Source organism: Cydia fagiglandana, chromosome 25 (genome assembly GCF_963556715.1).
Source record: "Cydia fagiglandana chromosome 25, ilCydFagi1.1, whole genome shotgun sequence".
Classification (NCBI taxonomy): domain Eukaryota; kingdom Metazoa; phylum Arthropoda; class Insecta; order Lepidoptera; family Tortricidae; genus Cydia; species Cydia fagiglandana.
In genome coordinates this window covers 5,034,165-5,048,500 of record NC_085956.1, presented here as the reverse complement: position 1 = coordinate 5,048,500, position 14,336 = coordinate 5,034,165, and the positions used below count along the sequence as shown (strand labels likewise).

Below are 14,336 nucleotides of genomic sequence, written 5' to 3'. Positions count from 1 at the left end.
GCCTAGCTAATGTGTCGATCGCCATCGAATAGCTTCGTGTCTCTCTATCTCTCTCTCTCTCTCTCTCTCTCTTCTATATGATACGAGTGTGACAGTGACCGTTGCGTTTCGTTCGCTACGTAGCGTTAGCGATTGGCATGTTGTGTACAGAGCCAGGACCGTCGTATTTTATCCTCATACGTCAACCTTGCCAAGCAAAATGAAATTTTATTTTGTCAATACAAAGTTCAAATTAGAATGGAACAGGAGACTTTTATAGGTCTCTGGGCGGCTAGAGGTTATTACTCCACTTTCGACTGTTGCATCATTTAAGAATAAAACCAATATATACTGTATAGTGGTTTTTTAACGCAACCATTCAATGAAGTAACACCATGTTGACATTAACCACCATTTAAGTAATTACTTCAAAGCATATTTGTGTGATATCGGAGACCTATTTTCATAACTGTGTTAGTATAAAAGAGTTTCCAAAATTTACTCTAATCATTCTTAATATTTTTCGGTAGTGTAATCCTATTAAGATAATATAGTACAAATATTATAATGTTTCAGTTCGCGATCTTAATTTTGTGCTTTCAGGCTTGCCTGATTCAGGTGAGTACATTGCTCCAAAATATGCTCCGAAATTCGAAATATGATTCGTATTTTAAAATTGTTATTGTGGTAGGTACAGTCAGCAGCAGAAGTTGCTAAGCGGGCCAGGTGTTCAAAATGATCTTGACGCGACTTTATTGTTAAGAAAATAAGAGCGTCTCAAGGTAATTTTGAACACCTCGCCCGCTTAGCAACTTCTGCTGCTGACTGTATGTTCATATATATGCAAATTAAAGTACCTAGACCATCACTACTAGAGTCTGGCTAGCCAAAAATTGTTGACAGATATTTCGTTGTTGTATCACCAATTGTCTATGATTTAAAAAAAAAGCTAAAAGTCAGTTGTCAATTTATGTCATTCATTCAAATTGTTTGCGGTTTATAAGGGGTTTATTTTAAATAATATTAATAATTTCTATACTGAGTGAGGTTTGCAAACTATTATTTAAGCTCGTAAATAATTACGACAATGTGCGATGTCGACGTGTAGCTTTGTATAACGAAAAACTGCAATGTTTACAAGTCCTAACCAAATGTAAACAAATTAGAAGGTTGGTGCTCTATAAATATTTTGATACTTTAAGTACTAGTTCTAACATTTGTCTATTACTTTGATTAAGTACGTGAATTTATTAATGCCTGAATCTCATAAACAGTATAAGTGTATAAAGAAACGGATAAACTAAAAGTTCTAAAAAATATCCATAAAATCTAAATATTGGAACGTAAACATATGTGTTTGTCGTTGACTGTACTTTAAATAGTGGTACAAATTATGTGAGCTGACTTTGAGTGCACGTAAACGTTTATTTAACTTATTTGCTTAGGTACCTTACTTGTGCACAGAAAATCAATAATATTGTCTAGTATCAAAACTATAATTCCTACTACACAAAGTGTGACCAGCCCAAGATTTTTTGAATTTCCCGCCAAACATTTGTGTAAAATTTCAGTAGCCAGACTCTATCATATTATAACACTTAAATGATGTTGTGATATGGTTTTAGCTTCAGCTCAGCTATATATACTGTTAATAAAAAACAGGTTTAAAAAATTATAGCTAATCGTACAAGTGTCATTCTATGGAACTTGTTAACTATGTAAACAAAAGTCATTAGTCAATTCATCATTCAGAGACAATTTCAATATGGCGGTTTGCTTTACATAGTTAGCAAGTTCCATAGAACGACACTTTACATCGACAAACGCCAAACGAATAGAATAATCGTATCGGGAATATCGGGATGACAGAAGCTAAGTACGAAAACGCACGTGACCTATTTCCATAGGTACATTGTTTCAATTGGTGTTTTCTGTCAAATATTGGTATAAATATTGGCTAGACGTCATAACATTTTTCTACAGACTGCCTTGAGTCAATCGTGCGGATGCAACACGTACGGCGGCACCGGCACCGGACAGGTGGGCGTGTCCGGCAACATAGACGCGAGTGGCCAGACCGTCGTCGTCGGCTCCGTGCCCGTGCTCGGCTCCGTTGACTTCGGTGGCTGCGCGCCCGCGTCCGGCTCCGTGTCTATCACCGGACAGTGCGGTTGCGGTGAGCTCTTTAGTAATATCTATTGTCAATTTGAAACATACAGAGATTTATTAATTGTGTTATGTTATCCTTCTGAGACCCAGAAACATTTGTTTTGTTTTTGAAATTGGAACCCTTATTTACACAATACAAGTTCAAAATAGATTTTGGAATATGTACAAAAATTGTACGGAGGGACTTAGGAGGTTATCAATTTATCATTACTTATATTACTCATTCAGTTGAATTGGTTCTAGAGCATAGGCAGTTTATATATATGTAAGTCATGGAGTAAGATAAACATAGTTTGTTTTATTCGGGGCAAGAGAAATAGTATGAGGATTCCCTACGTGTTACTCTTGAGTCTTTCTTTGTCTTACCCCATCTGACCTAAACCTTTAGATTCTAATTTTGTCTTTTTAAAAGTTGTAAAGTTTTGTTTTACAAGTACTAGATTTTTTGTCCGTCCGTTCGTGTTTGATCGTTTTGGCCTAGCATTGTGGCTGATAACCCGTAAGAAATATCTTAAAACCTGTAGCCTGTAGGTAAATCTCGTTTAATGCTCATTATCTCTCATGCCTCATATACATAAGAAATATCTCAAAAGCTATAATTCTTGTATAATGGCAACAACGCCGCTCAAATTACGCTGACGCTTCGTAACCTACGCTGACATGACGTGACTCATGCGTCACGTTTTTAACCACCGGTGTGATCGTCTTGAGAACGCTACGTAATCACTTCTTGATATTTTGACGCAGCGTATTTTAACGATCCTTTATTATGTTCTAATTATAATTCTAAATTGTGAAATTTGTCGACAGACAGACTGCCAGTTTGAGCAGACATTATTACCTTCTGCGTCCACGTATATCCCGTCAGGCAGCGGCATAGGCGCAGTCGCAGCGGTACAGCAGGTATAACACCTTCTATTTACACTACCTCTCCTTCATCTCTGCCTCAATGGAAAGGAACTGTCAATACCGTCTTTACCATAAGGGCACACGGGCCCGTGCCCAGGGCCCCCATCCCCAGGGGGCCCCGATATTTGATTACCCATAATAAATAGAAGTGCATAGCAGAAAAACGTTTAATTAACTTTCTTAACTTTTACTTTAAATAATTAGCTTTCTTTACTTTCCAAAAGGGCCCCAAATTCTTTTGTGCCCAGGGGATCCAGCATAGTTTAAGACGGCCCTGTGGACCGCCAAGGATAATGATTATTCTCAGCTTCTCTCACCTTAAAATAGGGTATTATACTGTATTTAAAATAATTTATTTTACACCATGCATGAAATAAAGGACCAGATAATTATTAGAAAAATATAGATAGAGGTTATTTTTAAAGACAAGTTCTATTTAATAAATCGGATAGAAATATAAAAAGTAGGCGAGTTAACCGTGATGTCGCGATGTAATGTTTCATATAAATTTCATATTAGCAAATCGTTTTGACAGTTCTAAAAAAGTAACTGATTTGACCAGTAGGAAAATATCCTATTATGAATGCTTATGCATAAATCAAAACTATTCGTTTATATTTCTATTTTCTTTTGACAGTCTGCACCCACCACGCCTATTATCAGCCAGAGTTCCACCATCAGCAAGACTTCACCCAGTGCACCTTGTGGCTGCCAAAATGCCAGGCTCAGCCAGAGCGTACCTATCACACAAAGCTTAAGCGCGCCTAGAGCAAGTACGAGTATCAGCCAAAATACTGGCTTGACTCTGAGTTCCAGCACATTACTGACTGCCAATAAGCCAAGAGCCAGCCTGAGTAAGCCTAGTATCGGCTTGAACAGTGGGTCCGGATCGTACGACGGCACCGGCACCGGACAGACGGGCGTGTCCGGCGAGATCGACGCGTGCGGCACTACCTGTGTGGAGGGCGCCGTGCCCGTGCGCGGTTCCGTGGGATTCAGCGGATGTTCACCGACTTGTGGTAGTGTCACTATTAACGGACAGTGCGTGTGTAAGTGTGATTCAGGTTGAGATAATAAATATGAATATTCATTGAACAGGTCTTTGGTTTTAATGCTAATCATTATTTTTTCCTTTATACCTAGCCGGTACACCGAAAACAATTAAAGTCATATAAATGACAAACACCGCATCAGAAGTGTATTTCCAGTTGACATCCAAACGTCACCTTGAGGGATAAATGCAGAGCCTCATTACCCACCCATGTTTAGAGTCAGACCGAAAAAAGTATGCAGCGATTTTAATAGCCCACGCAGTGCAAGTGTCATTTTAAACGTCAAACTTCAATAAATTCGGTGGCAACATTGAAGAGCTCAAGATCCTGACTGGGAAAGCCGTGGATTATTTTAAAAATTCTAGTTTTAAATTTTAATTTTTATACTGCAGTGACATGTAAAGAATGCCATACGATAAATAATAATAAAATTATGACGTGTAATTGACACTTGCACTGCGTGGGCTATCAAAATCGCTGCAGACTTTTCTTGGTGTAACTCTACTTCTTTTTACCCGACTACGGCAACGCAAAGGGAGGGTTATGATTTTAACTTCTAGTCCAATCAAATTAAAACCTGACCAGTATTACATATGATCAATTGATCATTATCAAGAGGGCGCTGTTATTCTCATGTGAAGGGTGTACATCAGTATAGTATGAAAAAAATAGTTCCAGTGAAATCGCGCGTGATCATATATTACTGGTCAGGCTTTTGTATTTGGTCCATTCGTTCCTAAATGTCTGTAATACGAGTATTACATATCGCTATATAAGTAGGTAGTGCTGGTGCAGTTTGATCCGAACGTCACTTTAACGCATTTTGGACAAAGAAAATACTTACATAGAAATAGAATTTGTGTTACTATTTCTAGAAAAAATCCCCCGGGATGTCTTTTCCCCGGGGTGTCACATCATCCCGGCGTCAAACCAAGGATATTTATGATAGAGGCACACTCTTACACAAATAGTAACAAATTTAATGTTATACCTACACATTATTTCCCATGGGGACTAATACGTCTGTATATGCATACTGTCGTAATACATAGGTCCCGACGGTGTAACGGCGCGCGATCACATTTAAGTTCGCCATACCAGAAACGCAATAAATTGCAAATCAGTAGTGAGTAGAGCATGAAAACACAGTTTAAAAGCATTAATTTTAATAATATAATTGAATACTTACCCAGTGTAGTGTGAAATCCATAATTTAAATATTATCTGGACGATATAAAGTGTCTCGTAATTATTAAAAAAGTACAATTTAAACCTAAAGTAAAAAAATAATTATGCAATTTGCGTAATGGATTCAATTTTAATGTTGGTGCTACGATTCAAACAACTCGTCATGCAACTCGGTGAGCGGTGACAGTCAACATTCTCAAAATTTTAAAATTTCTAGAAACTTTCATGAGAACATTCTCGTTCAGTTAACGATTATTAGTAATATAATATCTATTACTCCATGTTCTTAACTGTTGGCGGCTGTTTCATTTAACATTTACGTCATAATTGTCGTCTATTTCAAGAGTCACAGTAATCAAAACCAAATGTAATAAGGTTTGCCTATAAACGAGAAGAAAAAAATGCGTTGATGACGTTTCATGGAAACTTTTCAAGTTTTGAAAATTTTCTTTGGCGCATTAACAGTTCCTTCGAAAACCTTGAGTTTTTTCATCGTCGTTTTTTCTGAATAAGTAATTAATTTAACTCCAAATTTTTCTGGAATATACTCATCTTTATAATTTATGTAGCCAATGCCTTTTATGCACATTCAAACATATTATTTGTACCTAATCGTATTCATAAACAAAATATCGCATACCTAGGTAAAGTGGATTTTGAAAAATGCAGAGCAAAGCGTCATTACATTTGTGCTAATGCTAAATACTCGGTATATTAATACAAGGTATACAAGGTATATTAATTAACAAAATGATTTCCAAACAATATAAACTTTATTATAATGTCAATGTTTAAAATAGTAAGTATATCCTGTAAAATTGGGGTTTTAGACTTTTTAATAGAGTCTGCTGCATCCGCATCCGCTGGAGCCACCGATCTGCTGGGTGATGGCGACGCTGTCCCCGCACCCGTACGACACCGGCGCCGTACCGCTGGTGTCGAACTGGCCCTCGAACGCCACCGCGCTCAGGTACGGCAGCGCGCCGGACAGGTCCAGGTCGCCGGACAGGCCGAGCTCCGTGGCCACGGCGATGCCGGACGGCACGATGGGCCCGATAGCCTGTATGTTCAGGGCGCCGCCGCTGCTGGGAATGCTGATCGATTGGCAGCTGCACCCGTAGTTCTGTCCGGCGATACTCTAAAACCAACATGAACAATTATGTACATTTAGAATTATACCTACACCTCATTCTGATAATAATGTAAGCGAATTAGACTTTTGGGTAACTATTTTTTTTTACTTTTTTCCACTTCTTTTCCTAAGTGACCTTGATAAAAGCTTAGTTGCCCTGGCTATTCAGAAAAGCATTTTGATTATGTTGTCTTAGCCAAGAAGGTACGTCAGATCTTAATTACGTAAACAAATTTTTGTCATCATATTTTTATAATCTCAAACGGCTAGAAGTTATACATTTACAAAGAAAGCTTCTTTCGTTTGAATCTAGAAATTTAAAATTACTAAATACTTACAACGTGTATTAGATTTATTTTGAAAATTATACATACCTGTACCAAGAAGGCAAAAGCGCAGATGACGGTAACTTTGAAGACCATTTTTGCTAGTCCTAAGTCTGTTCGCAAACTAAGAATGAATAATTAGATTAAATATTCCCTATTTTATACTAAAATGTTATCCTTCTTGCCTCACTAAGCAACCAATTAAATATGTTACTAAAATATATTTTATCGCAAATATTTAAGCAACGACATTTTGACACTCAAGACTATTAAGTATACTAGTATTTAGCAAGAGAGCAAGTCAGTACAGCGTTATCGCTGACCTAATTTCTTAATTTCGAATTGGATGTCAGTATAAATGGGCCTTCAAAATACAGGGACATCATTCTAAGTTCTTTGTTTAAAGAATATAAGTATTCTTTATAAAATGTCTCGCTTCGTAATCCTCGCTATCTTCATCCAGGCCTGCTTGCTCCAGGTAAAAACATCCACTTATTACCTACCTTATATTTAAACCTTAAGAATTATTAATACAAATTTCGTTCGCATAATGTTTGGTCTATACATATTTTATTCTGATTGTCATTTTATTAAATAGCTCTAGGTAAGGTTTCTTATTGTGGCTGTTTTATACTAGTAAATAAATTTAAAAAAAAATACTAGTACTTCGCCCCGAACTGAGAACTCGCGGTTCGTCAAACAGATACGAGTAGATCAATTTAATTTGTTGCACTTAGTCGGCAATAGATCGGAAACCGACTGCTAGGTCTGTGGAAGGAATTGTATCTGTGGTAAGCCGCAGGTAATCTTTCATTTGGTACCAAACTCGACCATACTTTCTTGCAAACTAATTACTGTAGGAAATAAAGGTAGTGGACCCCGCAGTAATTCCTCTGCCAGTAAAACTTTACAGTATGATAAAGTATCAATAAATAAAAAGTATTGTATAAATTTCCAAAGAATAATAATAATAGTATTTAAGTAAATAGCTAAAGTCTTAAATCGTTTATATCTTTTTACGGGAAAATGCTCCGTTAAAACTTTCTTCACCGGATATATTAATGTAACGTATTGCAACAATATATGAAATATCAAAAAAAATATCCCAGCAGAAATACCAATAACTTATTTGGTGAAATAATTTTGGACGGAGGAATGACTCGGTTAAATATATAAACAGATTTGTATTTTTACGTATAAATACCTAACTTAGGAGTGTTTTAGGGTTCCGTACCTCAAAAGGAAAAAACGGAACCCTTATAGGATCACGTGCGTCTGTCTGTCTGTCACAGCCTATTTTCTCGGAAACTACTGGACCAATTAAGTTGAAATTTGGTACACATATGTAAATTAGTAACCCAAAGATGAACATGTTTTATTTTTATAATTTAATAATACATAGGTTCGAAGTTATTTAAGTAAATACAAATAGCCACAAAATGATCATTCCCCCCCCCCATGTATCTCCGAAATTACTAGGTCTAAAATTTTGAAAAAATACACAAAATAGTTCTTTACATATAGATGGCAGGAAAACCCATTAGAAATGTGCAGTCAAGAGTGAGTCGGAATTATGTACGGAACCCTAGAAACGTGAGTCAGACTCGCTCTTGGCCGGTTTTTTTTGGATATATTTATGTTAGTTTCGGCTCATACAATAACAAAGCAAATTTTTACCGACTGAGAAATTAATGCATGGGTCTCCATACAACGATTTGCTTCGTTTACTACACACTACACTAAATTGACCAAGCCTCCTAGGCTCTTGCAGTTCTATAACACCTTATTTGAGCCAGCCGTGTACCAAGTTGAATGTAAAACTTTGTTTCGTTTGATAAAATCCGAAACGTAGATTATTTCCGTAGGACTCATTGACATATTTTTATTTGTTTTATTTTTATTTGTTCTTCCATAGATGGTTCTGAGCCAGTCATGCGGTTGTGACCAGTACTCATACGGTTCGTCCGGACTGAGCTCACAGAGCTGCGGCTCGTACGGCGGCACCGGCATCGGACAGGTGGGCGTGTCCGGCAACATCGACGCGTGCGGCAACACCTGCGTGACCGGCTCCGTGCCCGTGCTCGGCTCCGTTGACTTCGGTGGCTGCGTGCCCGCTTGCGGCTCCGTGTCGATCTCCGGACAGTGCGGATGCGGATGTCAGTGATTTAACAAACTTAACACAGGAAATTTGTAATATAAAAAATATTATGTTAAATGATCAGTTTTATTGTTGTAACTTTATACAAAAATGGTTATGCTTATGATATATAATAATATTTTTCGCAATATGAAGAGGAAAGTGATTTTCTTAAATTATTTTTGAGTCATGCTCAAGTCTTTGAAGTAAATTTATGATAGTGCTTAAAGGTTAACAGTTGGCGAAACACGAACGTGTACTAGAAGCAAATCTACTGAAATTTCATTTTAATGAGTGTATCTGCATGTAAATTCCATAATTTTTCCCTGACGCCATCCCGCTGGATAATTGTCGTATTGGAATAAATACGACCCTTTGGAAAGGGGAATGTGGATAAAATAGGCAGGTTCGGAACAGACATATTTTCCACGTGATATACTGCCTGAAACAATTGAGGGAAATTTATCACTTAAGTATAGTTAACCCATTACCAGGCTAAGGGATATATATTTCCCGCATACGGCACTTCAAACATGTGTTCCATTTGCGGTCAGTAAGACTGACATTGGATTGTCATTTTTGAACTGTCAGCCTGGTAAACGGTTAATAAATTTATCACGCAAATACATGTACTGTAAAATGCGCCTACTTTGCTCCCCACTGGGTATTTGTGCTAATAATGATTTATAATAATATAAACACTCACCTTTGGAAACGGGCATTTTCTTAAAGCAACGTCAAGTCTTTCTCTAACATAGATGCCTAGAGCATCGGTGAATACAAAATCGCAAAGATTATAATGACCCTCCACAAAACTGCGACGATATTCGTTGCTAAGGAACTCATAGAGGTACCAGTTTACCTGTAAAATACAAATGCCTACAGTCCGTGAGTTTCGAGCCATCACATTGTTCATCTAGCCTTATGAACCAATTTTGCATGAATAACTGGCTTTACAATTTATGGTTCATGATGGTTCATTATTTTGTAAGTGGGTAGTTTTTGGCCACTGTGTAGTTTTTCCTCGGTCACCCGTTGACCGCAATTGCTGTAAAGGGTTCGAAACGTCGAGATATAGTATGAATACTATATACGCGGTATAATCCGTTTCAATAGTTATATTTTATGAGTAACTAACGCGGTAACCGAGGACAATATTATGATTCATTTAATTTTGTTTTATGTTTAAGGTCAGGGAATGTTTCCGATACGTTAAAATACGCCTTAAAAGCATTCAGTTACTGTTCTGAATTGGTTACCAATGGGCAATTTTCGATGATTTCTTCCAATCAATTATTTTTTTCTGACTTTACTTACATGGGGGTAGAGCGGTAGCTCTTATGGTCCTTTATATTAATATTTCGTTAAAATCGTATCCTATTTGATAGGAGAAAATGTAGCGATAGGTAGGTACTTACTGTGACATTTTTTCCTAGAGGTTCTAAGATCTCAAAGTGCGCACTGAGATAGTGTGTCGGGTCTCGACGGTTATATCGACGCGCGGTCACTTTCATATCCGCTATGTACTTGGGGTTGTAATAAGTCAATTCGATATGTTCAAAATCAATAGAGTAAACCTGAAACATAATTTTATCGACTTACTATTTCCGAACCGAAAGTAGGCTTAACTTCCGGTTCTTTTTAATAACAAAACTGAAAAACTGCCCTGTGTGATAGAACGGTCGCTTGCTATACGCTCTACGTTTCGCACAAAAATATGTAGAAGCTAAATTTTCGCGCCCTGTTTCACACCTCTTGGGTATTTATTTCGTCCGTATATTTGCCCCTACGTCGCTAATTTGCAAGAGCAATAGAGATGCAGATAAAGAAATTTTGCTTTTTGCAGTAAGCAGCACACCGAGACGTGCACGTGCGCGTTGTAATATACATTCCCTTATGAGAGACGACACACCGCTTGCGTGACGTGTGCGTCCAATATATTCGCACTTTCACATGCACGTCTACACGCAGCCGGTGTGGCCTGGCCTTAACTCTTACCCGTTTCTTAGCAGCCAAAATGGCTGCCGCAAAGCACGCCGCAAGAAGCAGAGTGAAGCCGTAACGTATCGTCCGATATGTCATGATGTTATTTATATTTTGAAATTTTTGCGGTGACCACTAAAACGCTAAAGCCTTTTATTTTAAGTAATAGTCATCATTGTTGAATATTACAATCTCTAAATTAGTAATTTAAACAGATCGTTATCAACGTGTTGTATTGGTAGCGAAGTATGGTTGACAAAAAACAAATACGCAAGTATTTTAAACATTATATATTTCACATATGATGAGATTTGTATACATACTTATCCAAATTATACTAAATAAACGACAAAAATATTGTTCAACAGGTTTGGCTGCCAGTCGTTCACGTCGATTGAAAACATCCATTTAAAATAGCTTAATGACCTTTTTACGTAAACAGAAGTCACAGGAAGGTAATTTAAGTCTCTAAAATTGCGTGCAGCAAAATATTTTATATTTAAGAGCCAACAGTAGTTGTAATTTCTCCATACAAACGTACTCCTCGTTTTCCTCCGTGGTTTTTGAAGCTAGAGCAATGATTTTTTCAACACAGATTAAAATTGTCAATATCTGTGTCGGACCGTTTTGCTTTTTTAATATTTTTGTTTTTTAAGGCGCTAGAGCCCTTCAAAAATGGCCAAAATGGCCTAATTGACTATGCCGCAATGAGAGGCGTGGCATTCAAAACTGATATCAATTAGCCAAAAAATCAAAACCGTCCGACACAGATAATTTCATAATCATTTAGATTTCCAAATTTGGTTACGATTGGTTAAGTTTTGGAGGAGGAAACAGAGGAGTACGAAACCTCGATTTTTGAGATTTTTACGCAGGATTTTTCGCCTTGTCTTTATCGCACTACTTTTAGGTGCCGCTTCCGTTAGCGAGACGGGTATATTTACCTAAAATGTTTAAAACTCAGCTCCTGTTTCGTCTTAAGAACAAAAGTGAATTTTTGCCAACCATAATATACCCTTGGCTACAAAAACTGCACGTTAATAACGATCATTAAAATAAATATAAATGCGAACCAGTAGTGCATGCTAACAAAAACTTAACTGGGTAATGCGTGTTGGATGACTCATGATATAGGATTCCGTACATACAGTAGGCAAAAATGGTACCAATGCAATATAGTTACCTACTTACAAAAAAGCCTACTTAAGCACATTTACTAACCAAGATTTATTTCGTAGAATACTAAAAACTGCTCAACTGACAATTTCTAAACTAAGGTAAATCCGTTAAGACCGCCTGTTGTTACCACTATCAAATATATCAAGCGGGCCGCATGCTTGTTTGCCACCGACGTAGTATAACAAAAATTGAATGCTAAAAAACGGACAGTCAAATACTTATGACAACTAAAAAGGCGGCGTTTTTGCCATTTAGGCACGGAACTTTAATCGTGTGCGTCCATTACCTATAAAATGTATAAACGGAATAAATTACTAATAATCATAATATTTATTCCAGTGTTGCGTAAGTTCGCAAAATGTACAAAATAATTGTCTGGCCACTCGTAATTAATATAATTAGCAAACTTATATAAGAATACATATAGTATATAAGGAACAAATATCCGTGATACCTAAACACTTGCTGTTTAAATAAATGTTCTTACCGAGATTCGAACGAGAGTTCTGGCTTCACAGGCACGGTCATTACCGACTAGGCTAGGAGATCGTTTATTACATTCTTCTAAAACTATTTTGAGGAAACAAAAACCTACTATCTAAATTTACATGCGGAAGTGTGGATTAACAATACAATTATTTAATTACACAAACGGGTCTACGCGATAAAATTTTTACCTTAAATTCCGACGTTTCGGCTGTGTGTGTAAAAAATATGTGAACAAAACGCGAGATTTTAAAGTGTTATAAGAATACGATTTATAAGCAATGAGAAATGCATTTAATATTTTCATGTTTATACTGTATTTTTATACAGTATTAGCAACTCCTTAATAGCGTCTGCCGCATCCACAGCCGCTGGAGCCGCCGATCAGCTGCGTGATGGCGACGCAGTCCCCGCAGCCGTAGCACACCGGCGCTGAGCCACTGGTGTCGAACTGGCCCTCGAACGCCACCGCGCTCAGGTACGGCAGCGCGCCGGACAGGTCCAGGTCGCCGGACAGGCCCAGCTCCGTGGCCACGGCGATGCCGGACGGCACGATGGGCCCGATAGCCTGTATGTTCAGGGCGCCGCCGCTGCTGGGAATGCTGATCGATTGGCAGCTGCACCCGCAGTTCTGTCCGGCGATACTCTAAAACCAACGTGAGCAATTATGTACAACATTTAGAACTATACCTACACCTGATTCTGATCATAAAGTAAGCGAATTAGACTTTTGGGAAAACTAGTTTTTTTTTACTTTTTTACACTTTTTCTCCTGAGTGACCTTGACAAAAGCTTAATTGCCCTGGCTATTCAGAAAAGCATTTTGATTATATCGTCTTAGCCAAGTATGTACGTCAGATCTTTATAACGTAAACAAATTTTTGCCATCATATTTTTATAATCTCAAACGGCTAGAAATTATATATACCTTTACAAAGAAAGCTTCTTTCGTTTGAATCCAGTAATTTAAAATTACTAAATACTTACAACGTGGATTAGATTTATTTTGAAAATTATACATACCTGTACCAAGAAGGCAAAAGCGCAGATGACGGTAACTTTGAAGACCATTTTTGCTAGTCCTAAGTCTGTTCGCAAATTAAGAATAAATAATTAGGTTAAAGATTCCCTATTTTATACTAAAATGTTATCCTTCTTGCCTCACTAAGAAAACAATTAAATATGTTACTAAATTATTATTTTATCGCAAATATTTATGCAACGTTTTTTGACACTCAATACTATTAAGTACCTATAGTAGTATTTAGCAAGAGAGCAAGTCAGTACAGCGTTATCGCTGACCTAATTTCTTAATTTCGAATTGGATGTCAGTATAAATGGGCCTTCAAAATACAGGGACATCATTCTAAGTTCTTTGTTTAAAGAATATTGGCACTTATTCTTTACTAGCTGTGCCCGCGGCTCCGCCCGCGTGGAATTCGGTCTGTTCTATTTCTCTCCCTCTCCCCTGGAGACGGAACTTGAAGTAAAGTTGACAGATGGATATGCTAGAGGACTGTAGCCCAGATAAAATATTTTACAATTAGGTACCACTAAATAAAACTACACTCCAAAATCAATAGCTTTTTTCGCCCTTATTCAAATTTTACACGTGATTTAAACGACAGAGTAGTAGGTGTATATCGGACGACACAGTAAGGTATACGCGCGCGAGCAAAAGCGAAGCGGCTTGCCTGGCTAAAGCGCCACTCACCGTGGTCTTCTTCAGACTCCTGAGGAAAACCACGTGCCCTTTGTAACCTCAATGCGTTGCGAGACTTTCGCGAATCATTCGA

At 37.5% G+C, this 14,336-nt stretch overlaps 3 protein-coding genes across 5 annotated transcripts in view; 2 read left to right on the top strand and 1 right to left on the bottom strand.

The window, feature by feature from the left end:
- Positions 1-14,336, top strand: part of LOC134677097 (dihydrofolate reductase) — a 262,050-nt gene that overhangs the window by 150,533 nt on the left and 97,181 nt on the right. The gene's annotated exons all lie outside the window — the stretch shown is intronic.
- LOC134677199 (chorion class high-cysteine HCA protein 12-like) lies at positions 425-8,945 on the top strand. 3 transcript variants are annotated; one of them, XR_010100008.1, is made up of 4 exons: positions 425-597; positions 1,963-2,155; positions 2,959-3,051; positions 3,695-3,746. XR_010100008.1 is itself a non-coding variant. In XM_063535648.1 (2 exons), exons 1-2 carry the CDS (start codon positions 547-549, stop codon positions 8,917-8,919), a joined length of 300 nt encoding a protein of 99 aa, XP_063391718.1. In that variant the 3' UTR covers positions 8,920-8,945. The 3 variants fall into 3 exon arrangements, 2 of the variants coding, with proteins under 2 accessions (XP_063391718.1, XP_063391717.1); XM_063535648.1 differs by lacking the exons at positions 1,963-2,155; positions 2,959-3,051; positions 3,695-3,746 and adding an exon at positions 8,671-8,945 and having other exon boundaries at positions 547-597; XM_063535647.1 differs by lacking the exons at positions 425-597; positions 1,963-2,155; positions 2,959-3,051; positions 3,695-3,746 and adding exons at positions 7,084-7,233; positions 8,671-8,945.
- Positions 12,884-13,628, bottom strand: LOC134676822 (chorion class high-cysteine HCB protein 13-like). Its single transcript, XM_063535204.1, has 2 exons — positions 13,564-13,628; positions 12,884-13,186 (listed from the first exon to the last, which is right to left on the bottom strand). Exons 1-2 carry the CDS (start codon positions 13,609-13,611, stop codon positions 12,884-12,886), a joined length of 351 nt encoding a protein of 116 aa, XP_063391274.1. The 5' UTR covers positions 13,612-13,628.

What these genes read in the sequence shown, in the direction of transcription:
- LOC134677199 (XM_063535648.1), top strand. Translation starts at nt 547, where the DNA reads ATGTTTCAGTTCGCGATCTTAATTTTGTGCTTTCAGGCTTGCCTGATT. An exon ending in TTCAGGCTTGCCTGATTCAG is followed by an intron (nt 598 to 8,670) that starts GTGAGTACATTG and finishes GTTCTTCCATAG; the next exon opens with ATGGTTCTGAGCCAGTCATG.
- LOC134676822 (XM_063535204.1), bottom strand. Translation starts at nt 13,611, where the DNA reads ATGGTCTTCAAAGTTACCGTCATCTGCGCTTTTGCCTTCTTGGTACAG. An exon ending in CTTTTGCCTTCTTGGTACAG is followed by an intron (nt 13,187 to 13,563) that starts GTATGTATAATT and finishes CGTTGGTTTTAG; the next exon opens with AGTATCGCCGGACAGAACTG.